Raw genomic sequence first — 21,541 nt, forward strand, 5'->3', positions numbered from 1 at the left:
ACTTGGTAACCTGCCATATCCATCACATGACAGTGATTTATCTAATTTATATCATGACTGTTGTGATTGAAGCGTTTCGACCAATCAAATTGTTGATGTGAATATTCATAGCATTATTTGTCAGTACTTTGATCTGTCATACCTTATGTTCTTTTATTTTCATTTCATATTTATGTCTTATTTCATAAAATGTTATTCTACATACTGATGGAAACTTGTATTTCTAAAGATGTAATGAGTTATATTATTATTATTATTATTGTACCATGTCATAAGCCGGTTACAGCATATAACCATAGAAATTCCATTGTATTTTATTTTGGGTATTTGCCAAAAAACGCCTAAATGTCAGATTGTCCATGTATGGACATGAATTTATAACAGTGAGTTCAGTGTGAGTTTTGGAAGGACGGTGGATCTGCATGTTATTTCCGAGTGCATATTGAAGTAAATATCATGCATAGAGAATAATATTGACATAGATCATTTTACCATTTTGTTCAATTGCTTGCCAATATAATAACAAGAACTTTAGAAGTGGACAGTAACACGGAGAAGTAAAATAAATAAACACTTAAACTTAAGCCCTGGCATATCCTGACAAAAACAAACACTATTTCCTGCATTTTGAGAGCAAATTTAGCTGACACAAACGGTTTCCACTTGATTGGCGGGGGGGTCGCCGCCATAGTTCCTGGAAATTTGGTAGTGATGCTACCAAACAGAAAATCCCACACCCAATTTTCAAACTAGTGCAATTTTAACTCAAACTGACACCCTAGTTTTAGACATATACCATTTTTCACTACACCGCACCTGTGGACTTTATGTTCATTTAAAAATACCTATACAATAACCTAGTACAATTTATTTTCTTTCTTAAATTATGCTTTGAATACATCTATCGCATATAATAACAATAATCTTGCATACCCGCATTATAAACCCAAATATACTAGTAGTTTATACCAGAGAGCTCCTCAAAATGCGGCACATCCAGGAAATTTGAAAGTATTGATTCTATTTTGAAATTATTTGTTCATAGTTCAAATAAAAGAAAATATCAACCAACGGCAACGGGGTGAGATAACTCATTTGATTTAATAGAGCATTATGAAAAATTATTCCCGGAATTATTCTAAGGACAATGACACGGAAACGAGAAAATGCACGCAAAGGGTCAGTAATTCGTTGAGGGCGCTAAATATGCCCAGCATTCCTGTGCAATCATGGCGGCCACGGAGCAGAAAAACAACCAGACCACCACGAAAAACGCCCCATTTAACATCGCTGGCGAGTTCAAGACACTCCGATCATTATGCATCGACAACATCGAATACTTCCAAAGAAGCAAAAGTCAGTACAAAGACCGTTATTTCACTGCTTTCTGTGTTATAATGCAAACAGCTGATGCGACAGAGCCGTTGTTGGAAGGATTTCAACGCATCGTTCACCACTTCGATTTCGATGAAAACACACCCGGAAATGGATACAGAAGTCTTCTACACGTAGTGTTCTGCTGTATTAAAAAGCTGATCGAAACTGCCAAGTATATAAAAAATGGTAGAAGCGGTTTGATGTTCAGATCTTCTGTGTATTGTTGTGAAATCGAAGGATATTCTAATGTATTCGGACAACTGAAGCTGTTACTAGGGCAGGCACAGAAACTGTTAGGGGGATCCAAGCCCGGAGAACTCTTCCCTGATGAAGAACTTTTTCCGTTGATGGATGAAATGTTGGTAGAAGCAGAATCTCTCTACCGGGAATGCTTTTATGGACGATGTCTTGGTTTCCAGGTGAGAACAAAACTATATTTAGAGTCGTGACTCACCACGACCACACGATCTAACTTGTTCTGCACTCACAATGCTGTAAAACACTTTGAAAAAGCTACATCTAGTTTAGCGAATTTGGCTGAATGCATGAATTTTCAGAATCTTAATTTAGCTAAAGTAAAATGTACTTTCTTTTAAATTAGCTATAAATTGAGTTAACTAAATTATAGATTAGCTAAATTATCTAAAGGAACATGCTAGCTAAAAAGACCATTAAAAAGTGTGAGGGAGAGATGGTGGATTTTGACACAATTAATCTGCACAGAGAAAAAGTTTTAGAAAAAAAAAAAAACATTATACAGGAAAAGCAAACTAATATATTCATAAAAAACATGTTATACATACATGTATACTTGAAAGAGACATCATTGTAAAAAACTAGGAATGAGAAGATTTCTCCCTCAAAACTTTCTTATGGTTAACCCCTAAATTGGTCTTTTTTTTTGGGGGGGGGGGCAATAAATTATGTAACAAGTTAGAGAGGGTATGAAGAGTTCTTTAGAACCTGTACTTGCAAAACAGTCTAGGCAGCTTATCATATTTTCGGTTGAGTGAGTGGATGATATATAGACACGACATTCTCCGTACAGTTCAGTCTATGATCAGCCTAAGGTCACAGGTCACTGAAGTCACATAACAAGAAACAAAAACAGGACAAACAAAAGTGCACATAATAAGAGGTACATGTAACACACACAGTGCGAGTGGAATCCAGGACTGAATTGTTTGGTTTGGTTTGTTTTGTATCACAGAAAAAGTTTGTAATTATTATAACTCACTAATAATTCACTATTTGATGCCAAAGATCATGTCAAGGTTTTTATGTAAAAATTCACAAGAAATCTAATTTCTAAATTCTACTTCACAGGAACATGAGTTACATATGTATGAATTTCAGAAACAAACGTATGCTGATTCAGTATGGTGTAGAAACAAATCTGTGTGTTTTGAGTAATTAAATAAATCGAAAGCATGCTCCACTTTGCTGGTCCTCAGACAACTATTAGTTGACTGTGGCTGGTCTCAGCAAAAATACTGTAACTGAGGTGTTTAGTTTTGAAGCATTGATGAATGAGACTTCCAGTAGTTGTGATAGTTGTTTTTCACAACCATCCTGGATTCTGCTTTGGACATTTGAACATTCATCATCAGTCAGCTTCAATGTTGCCCTTTGGTGATGTCAGAAATTGACATTTCTATTTTCCCAGGTACATGTTTTATTTTTTTTTTTGGAAGGCTGGCAGACATGAAACAGGGATATTATTTTTCTGCATTAACAACTTATATTGAGAATTGATTACAATTACTTAATGTGGGGTGGGAGAGATTTTGGAAGTAAAACATTTTTTATTGGTAAAGAGAAAAAAAAATAAGAACGTTCATGACTGCGTAATGTAAAAGAAAAAAACATGAAAATAATTTTGTTGTCTGGCTAAATAATTAATAAATAAAAACTAAATCTGTTCTTATTTTTATTATATACATTTTGTACCCTGGTAGTACATTGTACATTTTTGAGTACCCGGTAGATAACTTACTATTACATGCTATATACTTCTTATGTTTTCACACTGGATTAATACTGTTATGCATTGGTTGGTTCATAGAAACAGACAGACAGTGAAATGATCTATAGTGTAGCATAATATAAATGCAATTCTATTAGAGATGCGCTTCTAATAGAGAAAATATGGTACTTAGTCACCAGACATTCATGAAACAAAATAGAATTTTTTTTTGAAAGTTATAATCATTACAGGAAGAATGCAGTATAGATATGTACAATAGAGTTACCTTGCGTGTCTGCGTCATTCATTGGTCATGTGACATTCATTGGTCATGTGACAACAATAATAGTAACATAACACATGAATGCCTTAAGTGTATATAATAGTCTAGTGCTGTACAAAACATAGCAATCCTCAAAATACAAAGGTAATATTTGACTGACTGAGTAATGTACACCTCATTAGTAACTCTCATAGCATTTGTGTCAGTGCTCTTCAAAACCTAGTGAATGAATGTATTTAAAAAGAAAAAAATATTATTAAACGCAGTAAATATTATATTTAACCAGATTTTCCATATCAATATTGTGTGTCGTTAAATATTACATTGATTATTGACATTGTCATTATTTAGATATTAATAGAGATGAATAAACTTGTCAGTTAGTCATTTACAGTGATATATGTACCTGGTGCTTAAAATTAATTAATTAGTATCAATATTCATTACCAACATTGCAATTTTTTTAATGTAAACTGTTAAATTAGAAATTTTGAACCAGTGAAAATAAAGAAGGTATTCAAAATCTTCTTAGAATGAAAAATACTGTTCATTCACATTTCCTTGGTAACAAACCTTGGAGTACACAAATAACACACCCAAAAACAATATCCAACGTCATGCTAAATAGGCTTTATTGCAGTTACCACAATGAAATACAGTTCAAATAAGATCTGAATAAAATAATAATATTGATCTAAATATGTAGTCTAAATATGAAGGTAATTTTATTGACACATATCTGTTTAAATTCACTGTAGACACCGCTATCATTCACTGTAGACACCGCTATCATTCACTGTAGACACCGCTATCATTCACTGTAGACACCGCTATCATTCACTGTAGACACCGCTATTATTCACTGTGGACACAGCTATCATTCACTGTAGACACCGCTATTATTCACTGTAGACACAGCTATCATTCACTGTAGACACCGCTATCATTCACTATAGACACCGCTATCATTCACTGTAGACACCGCTATCATTCACTATAGACACCTCTATCATTCACTATAGACATCGCTATCATTCACTGTAGACACTGCTATCATTCACTATAGACATCGCTATCATTTACTATAGACACCTCTATCATTCACTATAGACACTGCTATCATTCACTATAGACACCGCTATCATTCACTGTAGACATCGCTATCATTCACTGTAGACACCGCTATCATTCACTGTAGACACCGCTATCATTCACTATAGACACCTCTATCATTCACTATAGACATCGCTATCATTCACTGTAGACACCGCTATCATTCACTGTAGACACCGCTATCATTCACTATAGACATCGCTATCATTCACTTTAGACACCGCTATCATTCACTGTAGACACCGCTATCATTTACTGTAGACACAGCTATCATTCACTGTAGACACCGCTATCATTCACTGTAGACACCGCTATCATTCACTATAGACACCGCTATCATTCACTATAGACAACCGCTATCATTCACTGTAGACACCGCTATCATTCACTGTAGACACCTCTATCATTCACTGTAGACACCGCTATCATTCACTGTAGACACCGCTATCATTCACTGTAGACACCGCTATCATTCACTGTAGACACCGCTATCATTCACTGTAGACACCGCTATCATTCACTGTAGACACCTCTATCATTCACTATAGACACCGCTATCATTCACTGTAGACACCGCTATCATTCACTGTAGACACCGCTATCATTCACTGTAGACACCGCTATCATTCACTGTAGACACCGCTATCATTCACTATAGACACCGCTATCATTCACTATAGACACCGCTATCATTCACTATAGACACCGCTATCATTCACTATAGACACCGCTATCATTCACTGTAGACACCGCTATCATTCACTGTAGACACCGCTATCATTCACTATTGACACCGCTATCATTCACTGTAGACACCGCTATCACAAATGCCTGCACTACAAATAAAGTGAATATGGTAATTAATGACCCACTATTATTATACACACTGACTGATCTCTCAACTGGGTTAAACTACCAACTTAATATATGTACACATTTTCCATTTTTTTGTCAATTTACATCATGAATTATTTTCTTTATGTATAGGTACATGTAATTATAAAAATACTACAAGCATCTGCATCAGTTTGTTTTCTGCTTGACATTAAATCTGGATGATTATAAACTACATGTATATTATATTTTCTAATGTTTATTTTTTATGGATTCATGCATTTGCATTATATATCGTTCTTCCTAATTTGCATAACAAAGCTTACTGTTTATCATTGTTCACAGTGACACCAGCTGATTACAAAGAGACTTAGAAGCATTAGATTTTATTGCCATGTGCATGGTAGTGTGGTTTATATAGATGTATCCAATTTTTTCTATGCCATAGTTTTTTTTTTCTGCACAACTTTTGGTGTTAATTTTCATTAAATTCTGTGATTGATTTAATCTTTAAATAGAAAATAACTGCACAGGTACATGTGTGTGTCTGATATTGAAAGAACCACTTATTAGATTTTGATGAAACTTAGTACTTAGATGTTCTGGGCTAATGCGCAGACTTGATTAGTTTTTAGTTGAAATTTGTGCATATTAATTACCTAATTTGCATGATAATTCACCAATTTTTATCTCTCCATGACTGTTCCACTGATACAAACTGTATCTAAAAACTCATTTAATGGATTTTGATGAAACTTGGTACATAGGTGCTCTGGGCTAATGCACAGACCTGATTAGTTTTTGATTGAAATTTCTGCATATTAATTACCTAATTTGCATGATAATTCACAAATTTTAACTCTTCCATGACTGTTCCACTGATACAAACTGTATATAAAAACTCATTTAATGGATTTTGATGAAACTTGATACATAGATGATCTGGGACAATGCGCATAACTGATTAGTTTTGGATAAAGTCCTTGCATATTAATTACCCAATTTGCATAATGGTTAGTCAGTTTTTGGCTGATATTTCAACTACTAATCATTACATTTCCATGAAACTTGGTACCTAATAATTAGTTAATTTGCATAATAATTACTCAATTTTCTAACTGTATATCAAAAACCAGTTAGTATTTCAATAAGTATTAGTATATGAAATGCCTGGGAAGAATGGTGAAGACCTGATTAGTTTCAGATTGAAATTTGAGCTTACTAATTTCCTAATCTGCATAATGTGCATAATCATCGCACTTCATTGAAACTTGGTTCATAGATGATCTGGGGGTAATCCAGACATGATTAGTTTAAAGTTGAAAAACATGCATAGTGGTAGAGGTGTCCTGGAATAAATTAGAATGAAAACCCTGGATGTACAATCAATTTATTTTCTGTATGTGTTATAAACTTCAATAATGTGGCTCACATTGTTTTCGCATTGTGCATCTGCAATTGCAGACAAATATTAGCGGCCAACCTTCTTGTTTGAAAGGCTAATCTTAAATTTTTTTTAATTTCAAATATGTCTCCAGTACTTTCTAGCACATAAGAGTTCGTTCTAAGCTTTCTTTGATTTCAAATTTCATTTTTTGACAAATCGTAAAATGAACATTTGAACTTTGGAAAATAAATAATTACTCTGAATCTCTTACAAGAATGGAAACTATACTTTCAATGTCTTCAACTGATATTGTTAACTTAATGGACTTAATTTCCTATTAGCTATACATGTAGGTCTTGCAAAAAAATAAAAACATATTAATGTCATTTTTATACTTTTGCATTTTGCTCTACAACACAAGAATCATCATCTGTATTGCTGTCATCATTCTGTTGCATTGTGGGATGTCACCTTTGAACTCAATGGCATTGCTACATGTATGATACATTAAAACACATTGTTTCAGAATTTACATATTGTGTAATATTTAATAGTGACAAGATTGTGAGTTCAACTCCAGAGGTCAGCTGACCAAATGTGTGGCATAATGATTAGTGTGATTGCCTATCATAACAGAGATTGTGAGTTCAACTCCATCGCTCTCATGTGGTGTTCCTGTCCTCAATGCCTGTACAAATCCCAGTATTCTATTGTGAATTATCGTGATATGACTTACATGTACCTGTGTAATCAATAAATAAATAAATAAAAACTAAACAAAATTTCTAAATCAAATATTTCCCGTTGGCAGTAAAAACAGGTTTCAATGTCAATTCTTTGGGGAGTGGTAGATAAAGTAAAGGAATATTTGCACAAAGTAAAAAAAATACAGTGTACATACATGTATATGTATGATAAAATTTAATTTAATCAATGAATATTGTTCTGTTTTTAGTTGTTTTTTCAGTGATATTTTGAGTCCAGTGATAATGCTTGACTTATTCCAAACCCAATTTGCCTGTTATTCAATTCACCATCCTGTAGTGATAAAAGTGGATGAGTAAAATAAATAAAACAATGACAACAATTCTCTTTTTTACAGCATTCTCTTTTTCACAGCATTGCTGTAGAAAATGTCATACATAATAATATAAAAAAATAATATAAATATTTATTCTGCCTCATAGGCCATTGTGCCAAAGTACACAGCCTGTAATAATAGGAATAAATAGTAATAAGAAATGAAGAAAAAAATGAATAAGTAATTGAAAACACACGAAAGCAATTGGTAAAAGCTGCCTTACATTAATAGATATGTGTCTATCCAGACGTTTCACAAATGCATTTAATAGCAGGCCATCATCCTGTAACAACAGGCCAATAAAAAATAAAAAGGCTTTTGGCGGTGCGAAATGCTGTAGCGATACCAGCGTAGGTGGTCGGGAGGGGAGAGATCAGAAAAAAGACAGCCAATTTGGGCCATGGAAACTCCTACTATCTCAGCGTGTTGCACAAACATTGCTAAATAGCATAAAATGCATAAAATAAGATTTACCTTAAAGTATGAGTCTGCATTGTAACATTAATGTCATACAGTGAACAGCTGAACTTCCATGCTGGCTATCATCTAGCTTTGGCTTTTCTAATGCGCAACCAAATCTCTGGATTGGCTAAAATTTGGGGTTTTTAGCTCAAAAATAGTCACCATTTAGCTATCTTATGTTGAATTGGGTTTTGAAACAAATGCATGTCTTCGTTGATAAAATTTACATCTCTAATACTGTAAAATACTTTATTTTCGCTTGGAATTAATTTTCGCTATTTTCGCTGAAGGGATGATTCCGTGAAAATAAAATCCAGCGAGTATACCTTTTTTCCTATATTTTACATTCAATTTGTCAAAAATCAGCGAAAATAATTTTTTACAGTATTACTGGAATACATGTATGAGTGTTTTCACCCAAACACAGCAGATGGTTTTGCCTGATGCTACAGATGAAATGTTTTCCTTGTGTGATGGTACAAACACCAGTTTTTGGGCTGTAATATTTTTACTACTCACCTCTCAGATAATATTCATGAATTTTAATGCAATCTACTGTAGCTGAATTTTTGTGAGCATTGCCATCTTTAACATGTGTTAATTTTTTGCACCTTTGACAGAATTAAATTCCGACTGAAGTGGCTCATCTAATATTCTGATCCTTTTTGAGATTTCAGTTTTAAAATACAATAAATTTAGGAATCCAATATTTCATGTTTTTATTCTTTTCCTCAGTACCATGAGTCAATGCTGCAGCCACTTCAAGTTGTCGCTGTTGCCATGGCGTCATTTTCAGAAAGCCGGAAACAACATGAAGGAGGATTTGCCCGATTTGCATCCACGCTGATGAACAGGTAAGAGCCACTTAAGATTTCACTTTAAGATTCATAGCATTTGACCTTGACTCACAGACTGATATGTTTATTAATTACACTAATTACTGAGCACTTAACCGTTTGTCGTACTCACTATACAAGAAATGCATTTAGATTACTGTAGCAGTTTTGTCTCGATTTCATGTCATGTTTTCCAAAGTTCATGATATGAAGTGAAATCTTCATTGTATATTACTCATGTTGCATGCCCTTATCCTTATCTGCCTTTGATACTGTCTAATGTTTAAGTGATGCTATCATGAAAACTACACATTTGCATTTGGAAGGCTCTCAAAAACATGAGTTTGTACATAGCAACCTGTTGTTGAGAGCTGCTTTATGTGTGTAATAATTAGTGAAAATTGATAAAATGATGTTTTGGTTAAGTTATTAATATGTTTAAGCACATTCCTGTTCAGTATTTAACAAGAACTTCATTGATGTAATAAAAGTTGTATTTTCATATCTTCTTCTGTTTTCCTCATTATCATCTATCATTTTCCTTTCAGTGGTAAGTATATGATGGACTCGGCATTGAGAGCAGATCAGATCGTCAAGGTGACCAGGAATGCCGACATCAAATTTTGTAAAGAATTTTGGTCATTAACCGAGGGTGACATAATGCAGGTATGTTGTTAACACTAGTTTTCAAAATCTTGGTTAAATCAATTTAAAAATGGGGTTTCATAAAATAGTTAATGTTTCTTGTCAGCTTTTTAGCTCTGTTGTTATCAAAGATGATAGGTATTATTGTTGCTATAGTTGTCCGTCATCTTGTGTCTTGCGTCAACTTTTTTTAGCTCCGCTGTCGACTTTGTCGAGCTGAGCTTATCATATGAGTGATTGTCCGGTGTCCGTCGTTCGTGTCAATATTTTACTTTTTCGACTTCTTCTTGAAAACTACAAGCCTGAATGCTTTGATACTTGGTGTGTATAAACCTGGGATAGACCTCTCTTAGATTTGTTCATTTCATGATGATATCTTTAATTCTCTAATTTTGGTGAATATTTTTGTAATTTTTGGTGAAAAGTGATATTTGCGACTTCTTGTTAAAAACCAAAAGTCCAATTGCTTTGATATATAGGTACTACATGTGGACCTTTCTCAGATTTGTTCATTTCGTGATGATATCTTAAATTCCCTATTTTTGGTGAATATTTTTGTAATTTTTGGTAAAAAAGTGATATTTGCGACTTCTTGTTAAAAACCGCAAGTCCAATTGCTTTGATATTACATATACCGGTAGGTACTACATGTGGACCTTTCTCAGATTTGTTCATTTTGTGATATCCTCAATTCTCTAATTTTGGTGAATATTTTTGTCATTTTTGGTAAAAAGTGATATTTTTGACTTCTTGTTAAAAACTGCAAGTCTGATTGCTTTGATATTACATATATAGGTACTACATGTGGACCTCTCTCAGATTTGTTCATTTCATGATATCTTCAATTATATAATTTTGATGAATATTTATGTCATTTTTGGTAAAAAGTGATATTTTTGAATTCTTGTTGAAAACAGCAAGTCCGATTGCTATACATATTATACATATTGTTCATTTTCTAATGATATCTTCAGTTCTTTAATTGAAATGTGCATTGCTAACAGCGGAGCTATCTCAGCTGAAAGGCTGCTTGTTTTAATTTTAATTTTAGCAAATATTTTTGTCATTCTTGGTGAAAATGTGATTTCGTCTTGAAAACTGCTAGGTTATGTGTGAATTTGAACGTGAAAGCAGGTCAAACAAAGGTCATAGTGTTGTCAACACATTGTATCAAATTCACTCTTGGTGTTGAAATAATTGTATACAATGCCATATTCTTCTCTGAAACCTCTGAAATTCAGTATTGAACTATGAAAAAAGAAATTTAAATTCAAAATCAAATTATTTGATTTTTGCAGCAGATGTTCAAACTTTACATGCGTTATGCAAGATCTCAAAGTGAACTTGGAAATTGATAGAAAATCTGCTGATATCCTGAATTTTATGATGCTAATAAATTATGCTGGTGTGTTTTAAATATGGTTCTCATTCACATGTTATTTTATGAATGTTCAAACTAAAAAATATCAGAATACCGAAAATTGAAAAAAAAAAAAAATCAGGTCATCGGACAATTATTTTGAGTTTTTGGAATGGATAGTATTTGTTTTTATTTTGTTACAATGTATGCATGTATGTGTTATGAGTACTATTTTTTGATTGCAGGCTGTCCCTAATTTTATGTGTCCCTCTGTCAGTGTCAATAAACTGATTCAGATTCAGCCGCATTGCTTTGAAGTGCCCACAGCTGATGGTGATGATACACGGATGATAACACCGCCATGTGCACATACTGGACCAGGACCATCATTCATCAGATTGATATCTTGTGTACAGAGAGAAGGAGCTGTGAGTATAAGACACAACACAACCTGTCTAATCTGAACCCTGTCTAAACTGAACTCTATCTAAACCGAACCCAGTCTAAACTGAACCCTGTATAAACTGAGCTGTCTAAAACTGAACCCTGTCTAATCTGAACCCTGTCTAAACTGAACCCTGTCTAAACTGAACTCTGTCTAAACTGATCCCTGCCTAAACTGAATACTGTAAACTAATCCTTGCCTAAACTGAACACTATATCTTAACCGAACCCCTTGTAAACAGAACTCTTCTTGAACTGAACCCTGTCTCAACTGAACCCTGTCTAAACTGAACTCTGTCTAAACTGAACCCAGTCTAAACTGAACACTGTAAGGGAACTGATCATTACCACCAAGCCGGTTTCCTGTGAGTCTCCTGCGGCATGCGTTTCTTTACCGTACCGGCCGCTGCTTTACCGTACCGGCCGCTGCTTTACCGTACCGGCCGCTGCTTTACCGTACCGGCCGCTGCTTTACCGTACCCGAAGGTCATTAGCCGTACCGGCAAGGCCGTTACCGTACTGGCAGGAGGCAATTCACACTTCTGACAAGTTAATTTATGCATTGATTTTCCGGTTTACCGGTAAAATGCCGACCTGTTTAAATTTCAGTTTTATGCACAGGATCGCCTAAGAAAGCAAAACTGTAGAATTAATTTGAGTAGAATTTGTTTAGTTTGTAGTTATAGTCAGTTTATAAATCATTTTGTTCATGTTTGCTATGCAGTAGCTTTCGAGGTCAAATACACCACCAGGTCAATTTGTTGCGTCTTTTTATTTGTCAGAGATTAAACTTTACCATTATTATTGCATAATATTTACATTCAAGTTGCGCGTGATAATGCTACACATGATTTTTTTGAGACCATGGAGCTCCCAGTACGTCCATGTGAACTGTTGGATATGACTACAGACGGAACTGCGTCTTTATTTTATACGATATTTTTATTTTTTTTAAATTGGGATCAGTGCTCCCAAATCAACTGAGCCGACAAAGTGGGTTACAAAAATAACAGTTCCATGAAAGTGGCTATATTTGTGTATGATGAATCCTGAGTCGGTAGTTTTGGCATGTAACCTAATGGTTTTGGTTATTGTTAAAAATGCACAGTGCAGACGTAATTTTGTTTTCATTTTTTCACTTTATCTGGCGCCAGTGCACGTGTGCTTGGATGTTTTTTTATTCAGTGATTGGGCTAAATATTTGACGACGTTGCCAACGTATTCAACATACGAAAATAGCATGTGTGTGCGTTTGCGTGAATGATAGATGCAGACGAGATTTTTCGTCGCAACGCGTTTTATTAGTTTATTTCCAACGCGAGTGGTCGGCGCCTTTGATTGCGTTTAGTTTGTTCTTTCATTCGCAAAATCTATCGCTGGCACCGTTTATTTTGTTATGTCTCACAACTGAATGTCCAAGCTGACTTTGTATTGGCTGTAATTATATTTTTTTTGTAAAACAAAAAAAAGTCCCGACCTTTCCAGTCTAAATCGTATTCTGCCCCAAACCAAACAGCCCTTTTCAGGGCCAATCGCATGTTCCAAAAAGAGATATACCGGCACATTTGCACACTCTGTTTTGTTATAATAAAGTTACATTGGGGATTGTTGGAGGAGGTGTGTAAATATCGGGTAAATATGTTTGGACAATTCCATAAGCAAACTCACAAAATGAGGTCGAAAAGCAATAGAAAAATGTTGACCTAGAGCAAGGTCAAATTCCGTTTTACGCACTTGAATTTTATCTGGACTACGTGCACGCGTTGCGCGTGTTATTGTCAACAAAGTATCAAAACAGATTTTCGAACGCCCAAGCCCGAATTTAAATACATGTGAGCTCGGCCAAGCGAGTCACGCTGACACATTATGCAAGTATCATCGAATTCATGCGACAGGTTGAGACGTTTTATTTAACGTCGTGGGTAAGCTACGATGTAGGACTGTCGTTTTATAGCGTTACAGGCGATCATGAATATGTGAATAACACACATATATTGAAAAAAAAACATGAAATTTCAGAAAGACTTTTTTATTTAATTTATTTATTTGTATTTCGACGGTTGTCCGACTTTCTTTCCACTGTGTGAGCTACTGACAAATATAAACAAATAATTAACCCATCGAGTCCTCTAGTCGACTGGGACGTAACACTCTGTTGTACAAGTCATGTCCTTTTCAAATTATTCACTTTCAATGGGTGGGTAAAAAAAAATTCTTATTGTTTGCAAAATGCCCAATTAATTCATGCATGACTCACGGTTACCGGCAGGGCGCCGATCAGTTACCGGGGCTTTGTTTACCATACATTCATTAATCGAAGGTGATAAATAGTCGGTATTGGTCCTATCAGTACGGTAATTGTCCGGCCGGTACGGTAACGCAACGGTCGGTACGGTAAAGCAACGACCGGTACGGTAAAGCAACGACCGGTACGGTAAAGCAACGACCGGTACGGTAAAGCAACGACCGGTACGGTAAACCGAGTCAAACTCACAGGAAACCGGCTGGGTGGTAATGATCAGTTCCCTAAACTAATCCCTGCCTAAACTGAACACTATATCTTAACCGAACCCCTTGTAAACAGAACTCTTCTTGAACTGAACCCTGTCTCAACTGAACCCTTTCTAAACTGAACCCAGTCTAAACTGAACCCTGTCTAAACTGAACTCTTGTCTAAACTGAACCCTTTCTAAACTGAACCCTGTCTAAACTGAACTCTGTCTAATCTGAACCCAGTCTAAACTGAACCCTGTCTAAACTGAACCCAGTCTAAACTGAGCTGTCTAAAACTGAACCCTGTCTAAACTGAACTCTGTCTAATCTGAACTCTATCTAAACTGAACCCAGTCTAAACTGAACACTGTAAACTAATCCCTGCCTAAACTGAACACGGTAAACTAATCCTTGCCTAAACTGAACACTATATCTTAACCGAACTCCTTGTAAACAGAACTCTTCTTGAACTGAACCCTGTCTCAACTGAACCCGTTCTAAACTGAAACCAGTCTAAACTGAACCCAGTCTAAACTGAACCCAGTCTAAACTGAACCCTGTCTAAACTGAACCCAGTCTAAACTGAACCCTTTCTAAACTGAACCCAGTCTAAACTGAACCCAGTCTAAACTGAACCCTGTCTAAACTGAACCCTGTCTAAACTGAACCCTGTCTAAACTGAACCCTGTCTAAACTGAACCAAGTCTAAACTGAACCTTGTCTTAACTGAACTCTGTGTAAACCTAACCCTGTCTAAACTGAACCTTGTCTTAACTTAACTCTGTCTAAACTGAACCCCGTCTAAACTGATCCCTTTCTAAACTGATCCCTTTCTAAACTGAACCCCGTCTAAACTGAACCCTTTCTAAACTGAAACATGTCTAAACTGAACCATGTCTAAACTGAACTCTGTGTAAACCTAACCCTGTCTAAACTGAACCTTGTCTAAACTGAACCCTCTCTAAACTGAACCCTCTCTAAACTGAACCCTCTCTAAACTGAACCCTCTCTAAACTGAACCCTGTATAAACTGAAACCTGTCTAAACTGAAACCTGTCTAAACTGAACCCTGTCTAAACTGAATCCTGTCTTAACTGAATCCTGTCTTAACTGAACCCTGTCCTAACTGAATTCTGTCTTACCTGAACACTACCCTAAATGAACCCCTTTTATACAGAACCCTGCTTGTACTGAATTCTGTCTAAACTGACCTGTCTAACCTGAACTGTGAACTTATCCCTGGTTAAACTGAACACTGTGTGTGAACTGAATCCTGTGTAACTTGTACTCACCACCAGACTTTCTTGCCCAAATTTTTCTGCACTTTTTTTCTCATATTTTCTCATATTTTTGGAAATGAATAAATTTTCAGTTTTGACTAAAAAAAATTGACTATTTTCTGAAGGAAAGTGCAGACTATAAATGGGACTATTTTGTGAATTTGTGATGAAAAAAGGGAACTGGTGGTGAAAAGGTTAAACTGAACGCTATCTTAACTAAATCCTGTGTAAATAAATCCCTGCATGAAATGAACACTGTATGAAATGAATTGAAGCTTGTGTATAAGAAACTCACCGTATATGAAATGAAAAACAACTTCAGACGAACCATAGACCTCAGAGAGCACATACATGGGGGGGGGGGGGGCAACTATCATACTCATCCCTATATTTGATAAACCAAATGTGGAATGTTACTACGCAATGTGAAACACTAGTGTGCATCATTGAACTTCAAATTGATTCACTTAAATTTCTATTTTTTTTTGGTGATAAATCCTGAGTTTGAGGTCACATGAAGGTTTAGAGAATTTTGTGAGACAACGAAATTTTGTTGCTGTAAAATTGTGTCTTGATGAACGTCAAAATCATCTAATAAAATTTGTCTTTTATATTAAACTTTTTAATGCAGTTACCTTTATATTATACCATTATTTTTCGAATCAGTTTTGTACCTCATTTATTTCAGTTAATGGCAGACACAATCCATCCTCCCAATGAGGAGCCAGCACCCCCGCCACCTAATAAGAAGGTCGCTGCACTATCAAGATCCTTACTCATTCATATCCATGGTGGTGGCTTTGTGGCACAGTCATCAAAATCACATGAGGTAAGATTTATACAATGCTATATTAAAATATTGCAATCTGATTGAGGTAAAATTTCCAGTTGCTATACGACCTTCAGTGTCATCGGCTCTAACTACATCTGACCTATCAGCTCGCTTCATGCAGGATTTACCAACTACTGTAAAATTACTAATTTTCACTGGGTTTAAATTTTGCTGATTTACCAATTCAGGCATATTTAGTGGGTTTCAAATTTACGGTTTTATCATTTAGATAATGTGTTCTATGCAAAATTTTACATATTCACTGGGTTTAAATTTCGCTGATTTACCATTTCAGGCATATTCAGTGGGTTTTAAATTCACAGTTTTATCATTTAGATAATGTGTTCTATGCTAAATTTTACATATTCACTGGGTTTAAATTTCGCTGATTTACCCCTTCAGGCATATTCATTGGGTTGTGATTCACGATTTTACATATTCACTGGGTTTAAATTTTGCTGATTTACCATTTCAGGCATATTCAGTGGGTTTTAAATTCACAGTTTTATCATTTAGATAATGTGTTCTATGCTAAATTTTACATATTCACTGGGTTTTAATTTAGCGCATTTTCCAGTCAGCGAAATAAGCAAAATTAAAACCCAGTGAATAATTAACACTTTTACAGTAATCAGTGCACGTCCTATTGTAATGAAACTTAGGGACGACGTCAAAAGATTATTTCCTTATTTATTTCCTTTAGTTTGGGGGTGGGGGTTGACCTCAAAAAGTCAAAAAAATCTTGGAGTATTTGTAGTTTGTTTTTTTTCTATCGAATCATGGACAGAAATAACCGAAAAGGGAAAAAAACAGAAAAATGGTTTGGTTCGAGTGTAAATCTGTGCGTCAAATGAGGTGCATTTGTAAAATCTTTTTACACCCACCCGACAACCAACTGCTATGCAATACTACTGTCAAATTATCAATTTGTATTTAATGATGAATGTAGTCTGACGCCATGACCAATATTTATCAATTAAGTTTCAGTGGCAGGTAGGGGGGTTTGGAAAAAAACTAAAGGAATTAAGTTTTTTATCCGACATCGATCTTTTGACGTCGTTTCTTATGTTGCTGCAGAAAAAGATCTGTTACACAAGTTCTGATTTATTCCTTATACTAACAGATTTGATGGCTGTATATTACATCAATGGCGGTATAAAATAAAAGAACCGAACTCACTTAAATTCAATTTTATTTATATTGATTACATCAGTGTATGATATCCATCTATATAATTTGAAAAGATTTTGTTACAATTCTCAGTATACAGCAATTCAGCAGTGGCTTTCAAACTATCAAAACATTTTGCATTCTAGAAATCATTTGTTTACACTAGCAGCAGCAGTGTAGTATGTGATGGTGCTGTATCTCATTAAATTATTATTAGAAAAAGAAGTAGGTTATCATGAGAATACTGCAAAGTATGCACTCAGGCGGTATAGGATTGCATTAACATCTTTGGAGATATTTTCAATATAACTGTTTATTATATGTCTGTCACCATGCCGTAATTTTGTGGTATTTTAGGGGATATTTTCATCCCACCATATTAGGAAATGCGAATACCAAATATGGAATGATTACGTATGTAATTGTCCTCTAATAATACAAATAACATGGCTGCCACCAGAGTTTGACCAGAGTCCACACAGAAGTTCGATGATTCTGTTCTAAACATTTTGGATTTCGGCATTCCCATGATGTATCCTTGGAAGGAAAAGATGTATAATAATAAGGTTATTACGAGAATTATGCACTCAGACAGTATGCCGCGCATCAACCTCCGCTGTGTGTCGGTCGATACTCCAGCTGTACTGTCTTTGTGCATATTTTGAGGTATCCACATAATAACCTCATAATATTACATGAGATACCATTAACATTGTTTCCTTATTATAGGTTTATTTAAGAAGTTGGGCCAAAGAACTTGACATTCCTATCGTGTCTCTGGACTACAGCCATGCTCCTGAGCAACCGTTTCCAAGAGCATTTGAAGAATGTTTCTTTGCATACGCCTGGATTGTTAGAAATGCTCCTGCACTGGGTAAGAGTTCATGCTTGATGCTGTACCTTTATCATCACCATGGAAACACTTAACACTGTCTTGTGAAATGTTCACCAATTGGTGTCTGATTATTCCCTGCCAAGCCATAAAAATTAAAGCAGTTTTCAATAACACCTTGTGTATCTATGTGGCTCGTGCAATATGCAAATTACCTAATTGGCGAAACATAAAATAATGTCTGTCTTTATTAGTTTCTATCAATGTTTAATTTATTTGATATCTTCTATTCATTCTAGGTTCTTCTGGGAAGCATATCTGTTTAGTCGGTGATAGTGCTGGTGGGAATTTAGCTGTTGCCGTAGCAATGAGAGCAGCCAATTATGGTATTCGTATTCCTGATGGCATTGTCACATTCTATGCACCATTCCAAGTTCGTTACTCTCCTTCACCATCTCGTATCCTCTCTTTGATGGACCCATTGCTTCCCCTTGGTGTCTTGTCTTGTTGCCTAGCGTCATATGCAGGGATGAAGGAAGAAATGGTTCCCATGTCTATGCCTGATTATGTCAATTCACCAAAATCAGAGCCTTCAACCCCAAGAGATGCTCCAGAAGGTGCCCAGAGTTTGACTAATGATGAGGCAGTTGCTGGTCCACTGTCTACTGATAGTAGTGGTATTGAAAATAATGTGGATACGAAAACGCCGACTAGTGTATCAGTATCAGATCTGAAGGTTGATGAAAAAGATGGATCAGAAATGGAGGAGATTCCTTTATCTGATGATTCTCCAGTACAGGTTGTCAATAGCAACAATGAAAACGATGAGAAAGAAAAAGGGAAGAAGCCAGCACCATTGTATTTCAACTCTCCGACACAGTTGTACCAGAATATCACAGTAGGACCACCATATGCCAGTTCACCTATTAGGAAATACCGTAATATTCCCATTGTAAATAATCCATATATATCACCATTGGTTGCCGATGACGATTTACTGAAAGGTTTACCACCCATGTTTATTGTTGTAAGTACACAATGAGTTATCATCATTTTCATTATGCATGATTTTATATGTGATTACAATCATAGTTCTAATCTAATGCGTTCTTTTTTTTCCCTTTTTTTTTAAGGCATGTCAGTTAGATCCAATTCTTGATGACTCAATCACATTTGCAAAAATGCTGAAGAGAATAGGTGTTCCTGTTAAGGTGAAAGTGGTTGAGAATTTGTCACACGGCTTTCTCAACTTCAGCATCGTCAGCAAAGAAGCCAAGAGGATGTCAGAGGAGTGTTTGAAGTTTATCCAAGAAGGATTGTATGGGCCTACAGGAAAGGAACACTGGGAGGTCTTGGATGCTGGAGTGCAGACTGATCCACATGAGTTACGAGCCATGTATAAGGCAGAACAGAAAAGAGAAGCTGAAGGAAGAGTTGCTGCAGCTGGACAACCTCCTGCAGACCAAGGAATAGCGGCTGAACGACCACAGACAGCTGGAGAGGAACAGCCAAGCAGTTCCCAAGCTCCACACGGTTCTGTGACTGAGCATCAGCCAGAGAATCCCAGAAGACAAGTTAGGACTAGTGCTGCTGGAACTAAATATGAACAGGGAACGTCAACAGAAGTTCAGAAAGAAATTCCTGCATCATCAGTTCAGACTGTAGCAGTGCAAAATGTGGAGGCCAGAAAAGAAGTTCTCGAAGAAAAAGTCCCGGAAGGACCTGCTCAGGGAGATAAAAAGAAGACTGAAGAGGTTGTTGAGATGAATACGAATGTTGCTTCAAGTGAAGATGCAAAGAGAGTAGTTCCAGAACTTGTAGTGTCTGAAGTGAAAGATGAAGAAGCTGCGAAAGAAGTTGAAACACAAGAAGATGCAACGCCAGAGAAACAACCAGAGAATAAGACAACGCCTGAGGTTGAGCAACATACTGAGGCGACGTCAGAGGAACAACCAGAGCATAAGACAACCTCTGAGGTTGAGCAACATACTGAGGCGACGTCAGAGGAACAACCAGAGCATAAGACAACATCTGAGGTTGAGCAAAATACTGAGACAACATCAGAAGAACAACCAGAGCGTAAGACAACATCTGAGGTTGAGCAAAATACTGAGGCAACATCAGAGGAAACATTCCAAGATAAACCACAACATGAAGAAACCACAGATCAACCACAAGAAACAGAAAAGAAAACTTCTACTGAGGATGATGTAAATAATGTTGCAGAAGAAGATAAAGCCAACAATGCCAACCCTCCAGAAGGATTACAAAGAGGTGAAGGAGAAGGTGAGGAGAGTGATAAAGAAGACCAAGCTGACAATTAACAGATTGTTGGTCATAAAGATGAAACTGCCAGTGAAATAGAACAGACATATCTGTAAATGTTTACATTTGACAAGTCAACTTGTATTTAATATTCACTATTTTCATTGACGGATCAGAATTTACAGATTATGAGGATTATTGTAGAATATTTCAAAATGTATTCCTTATATTAAGTGGTCTCGGAAAGAATAAATTTTCATATAATTTGCATAAATAGGATGACATAGGATGCGTGTTTTTAAGTATTTATGTCTACTTCCATCACTTTATACCATGTTTGTTTTCTCGCTTGTCAGTATTCTTTTAAGAAGAATAATTTTAATAAAAAATGTACAAATTAGAAACCACTTAAAGTAGCAACAGGGTTGAAACAGGGGTCTGAATCACAGTTTAATTTTTAATGCATTTTTCACCTGTTGTTTATTTTTTCTTAGTTTCCATATATATCCCAAAAATATTTCTGATTTTTCATAATGTTGATTTTTATACACTGAAATTTTGCTTCAATTCGATGTGAATTGGAGTTTTGTCAGCTCTGCTATGTACACTCTGTACAAATGGCTATTGACATTGCCTAGACCCTGAAATGATGACGTATATTCGTAACTACGGCTTGTACACACGTTTTAGTTGTATACCCTGAAATGATGACGTCTGTAACTACGACTTGTACACACGTTTTAGTTGTATACCCTGAAATGATGACGTTCGTAACTACGGCTTGTGTACACGTTTTAGTTGCATACTCTGAAATGATGACGTGCATTCGTAACTATGGCTTGTACACACGTTTTAGTTGTATACCCTGAAATGATGACGTT

General features: G+C 35.7%; 1 protein-coding gene across 1 annotated transcript; it reads left to right on the forward strand.

The window, feature by feature from the left end:
* The first annotated feature begins 1,218 nt into the window (after positions 1-1,218).
* On the forward strand, positions 1,219-20,934 carry LOC100376662 (hormone-sensitive lipase-like). The gene is made up of 8 exons (XM_002733182.3): positions 1,219-1,796; positions 9,239-9,357; positions 9,888-10,005; positions 11,590-11,772; positions 16,250-16,390; positions 18,293-18,437; positions 18,695-19,422; positions 19,529-20,934. The coding sequence occupies exons 1-8, from the start codon at positions 1,230-1,232 to the stop codon at positions 20,717-20,719; spliced, it is 3,192 nt and encodes a 1,063-aa protein (XP_002733228.1). The 5' UTR covers positions 1,219-1,229; the 3' UTR covers positions 20,720-20,934.
* The last annotated feature ends 607 nt before the right edge of the window (positions 20,935-21,541 follow it).

Source organism: Saccoglossus kowalevskii, chromosome 5, assembly GCF_978046115.1.
Source record: "Saccoglossus kowalevskii chromosome 5, keSacKowa6.1, whole genome shotgun sequence".
In the NCBI taxonomy this organism is placed as follows: Eukaryota; Metazoa; Hemichordata; class Enteropneusta; family Harrimaniidae; genus Saccoglossus; species Saccoglossus kowalevskii.

Bases quoted from the DNA above. Each gene is read 5' to 3' on its own strand.
- LOC100376662 (XM_002733182.3), top strand. From the start codon at position 1,230: ATGGCGGCCACGGAGCAGAAAAACAACCAGACCACCACGAAAAACGCC. The intron at 9,358-9,887 runs GTAAGAGCCACT...TTTTCCTTTCAG, and splicing joins GCATCCACGCTGATGAACAG to TGGTAAGTATATGATGGACT. The intron at 11,773-16,249 runs GTGAGTATAAGA...CATTTATTTCAG, and splicing joins GTGTACAGAGAGAAGGAGCT to TTAATGGCAGACACAATCCA.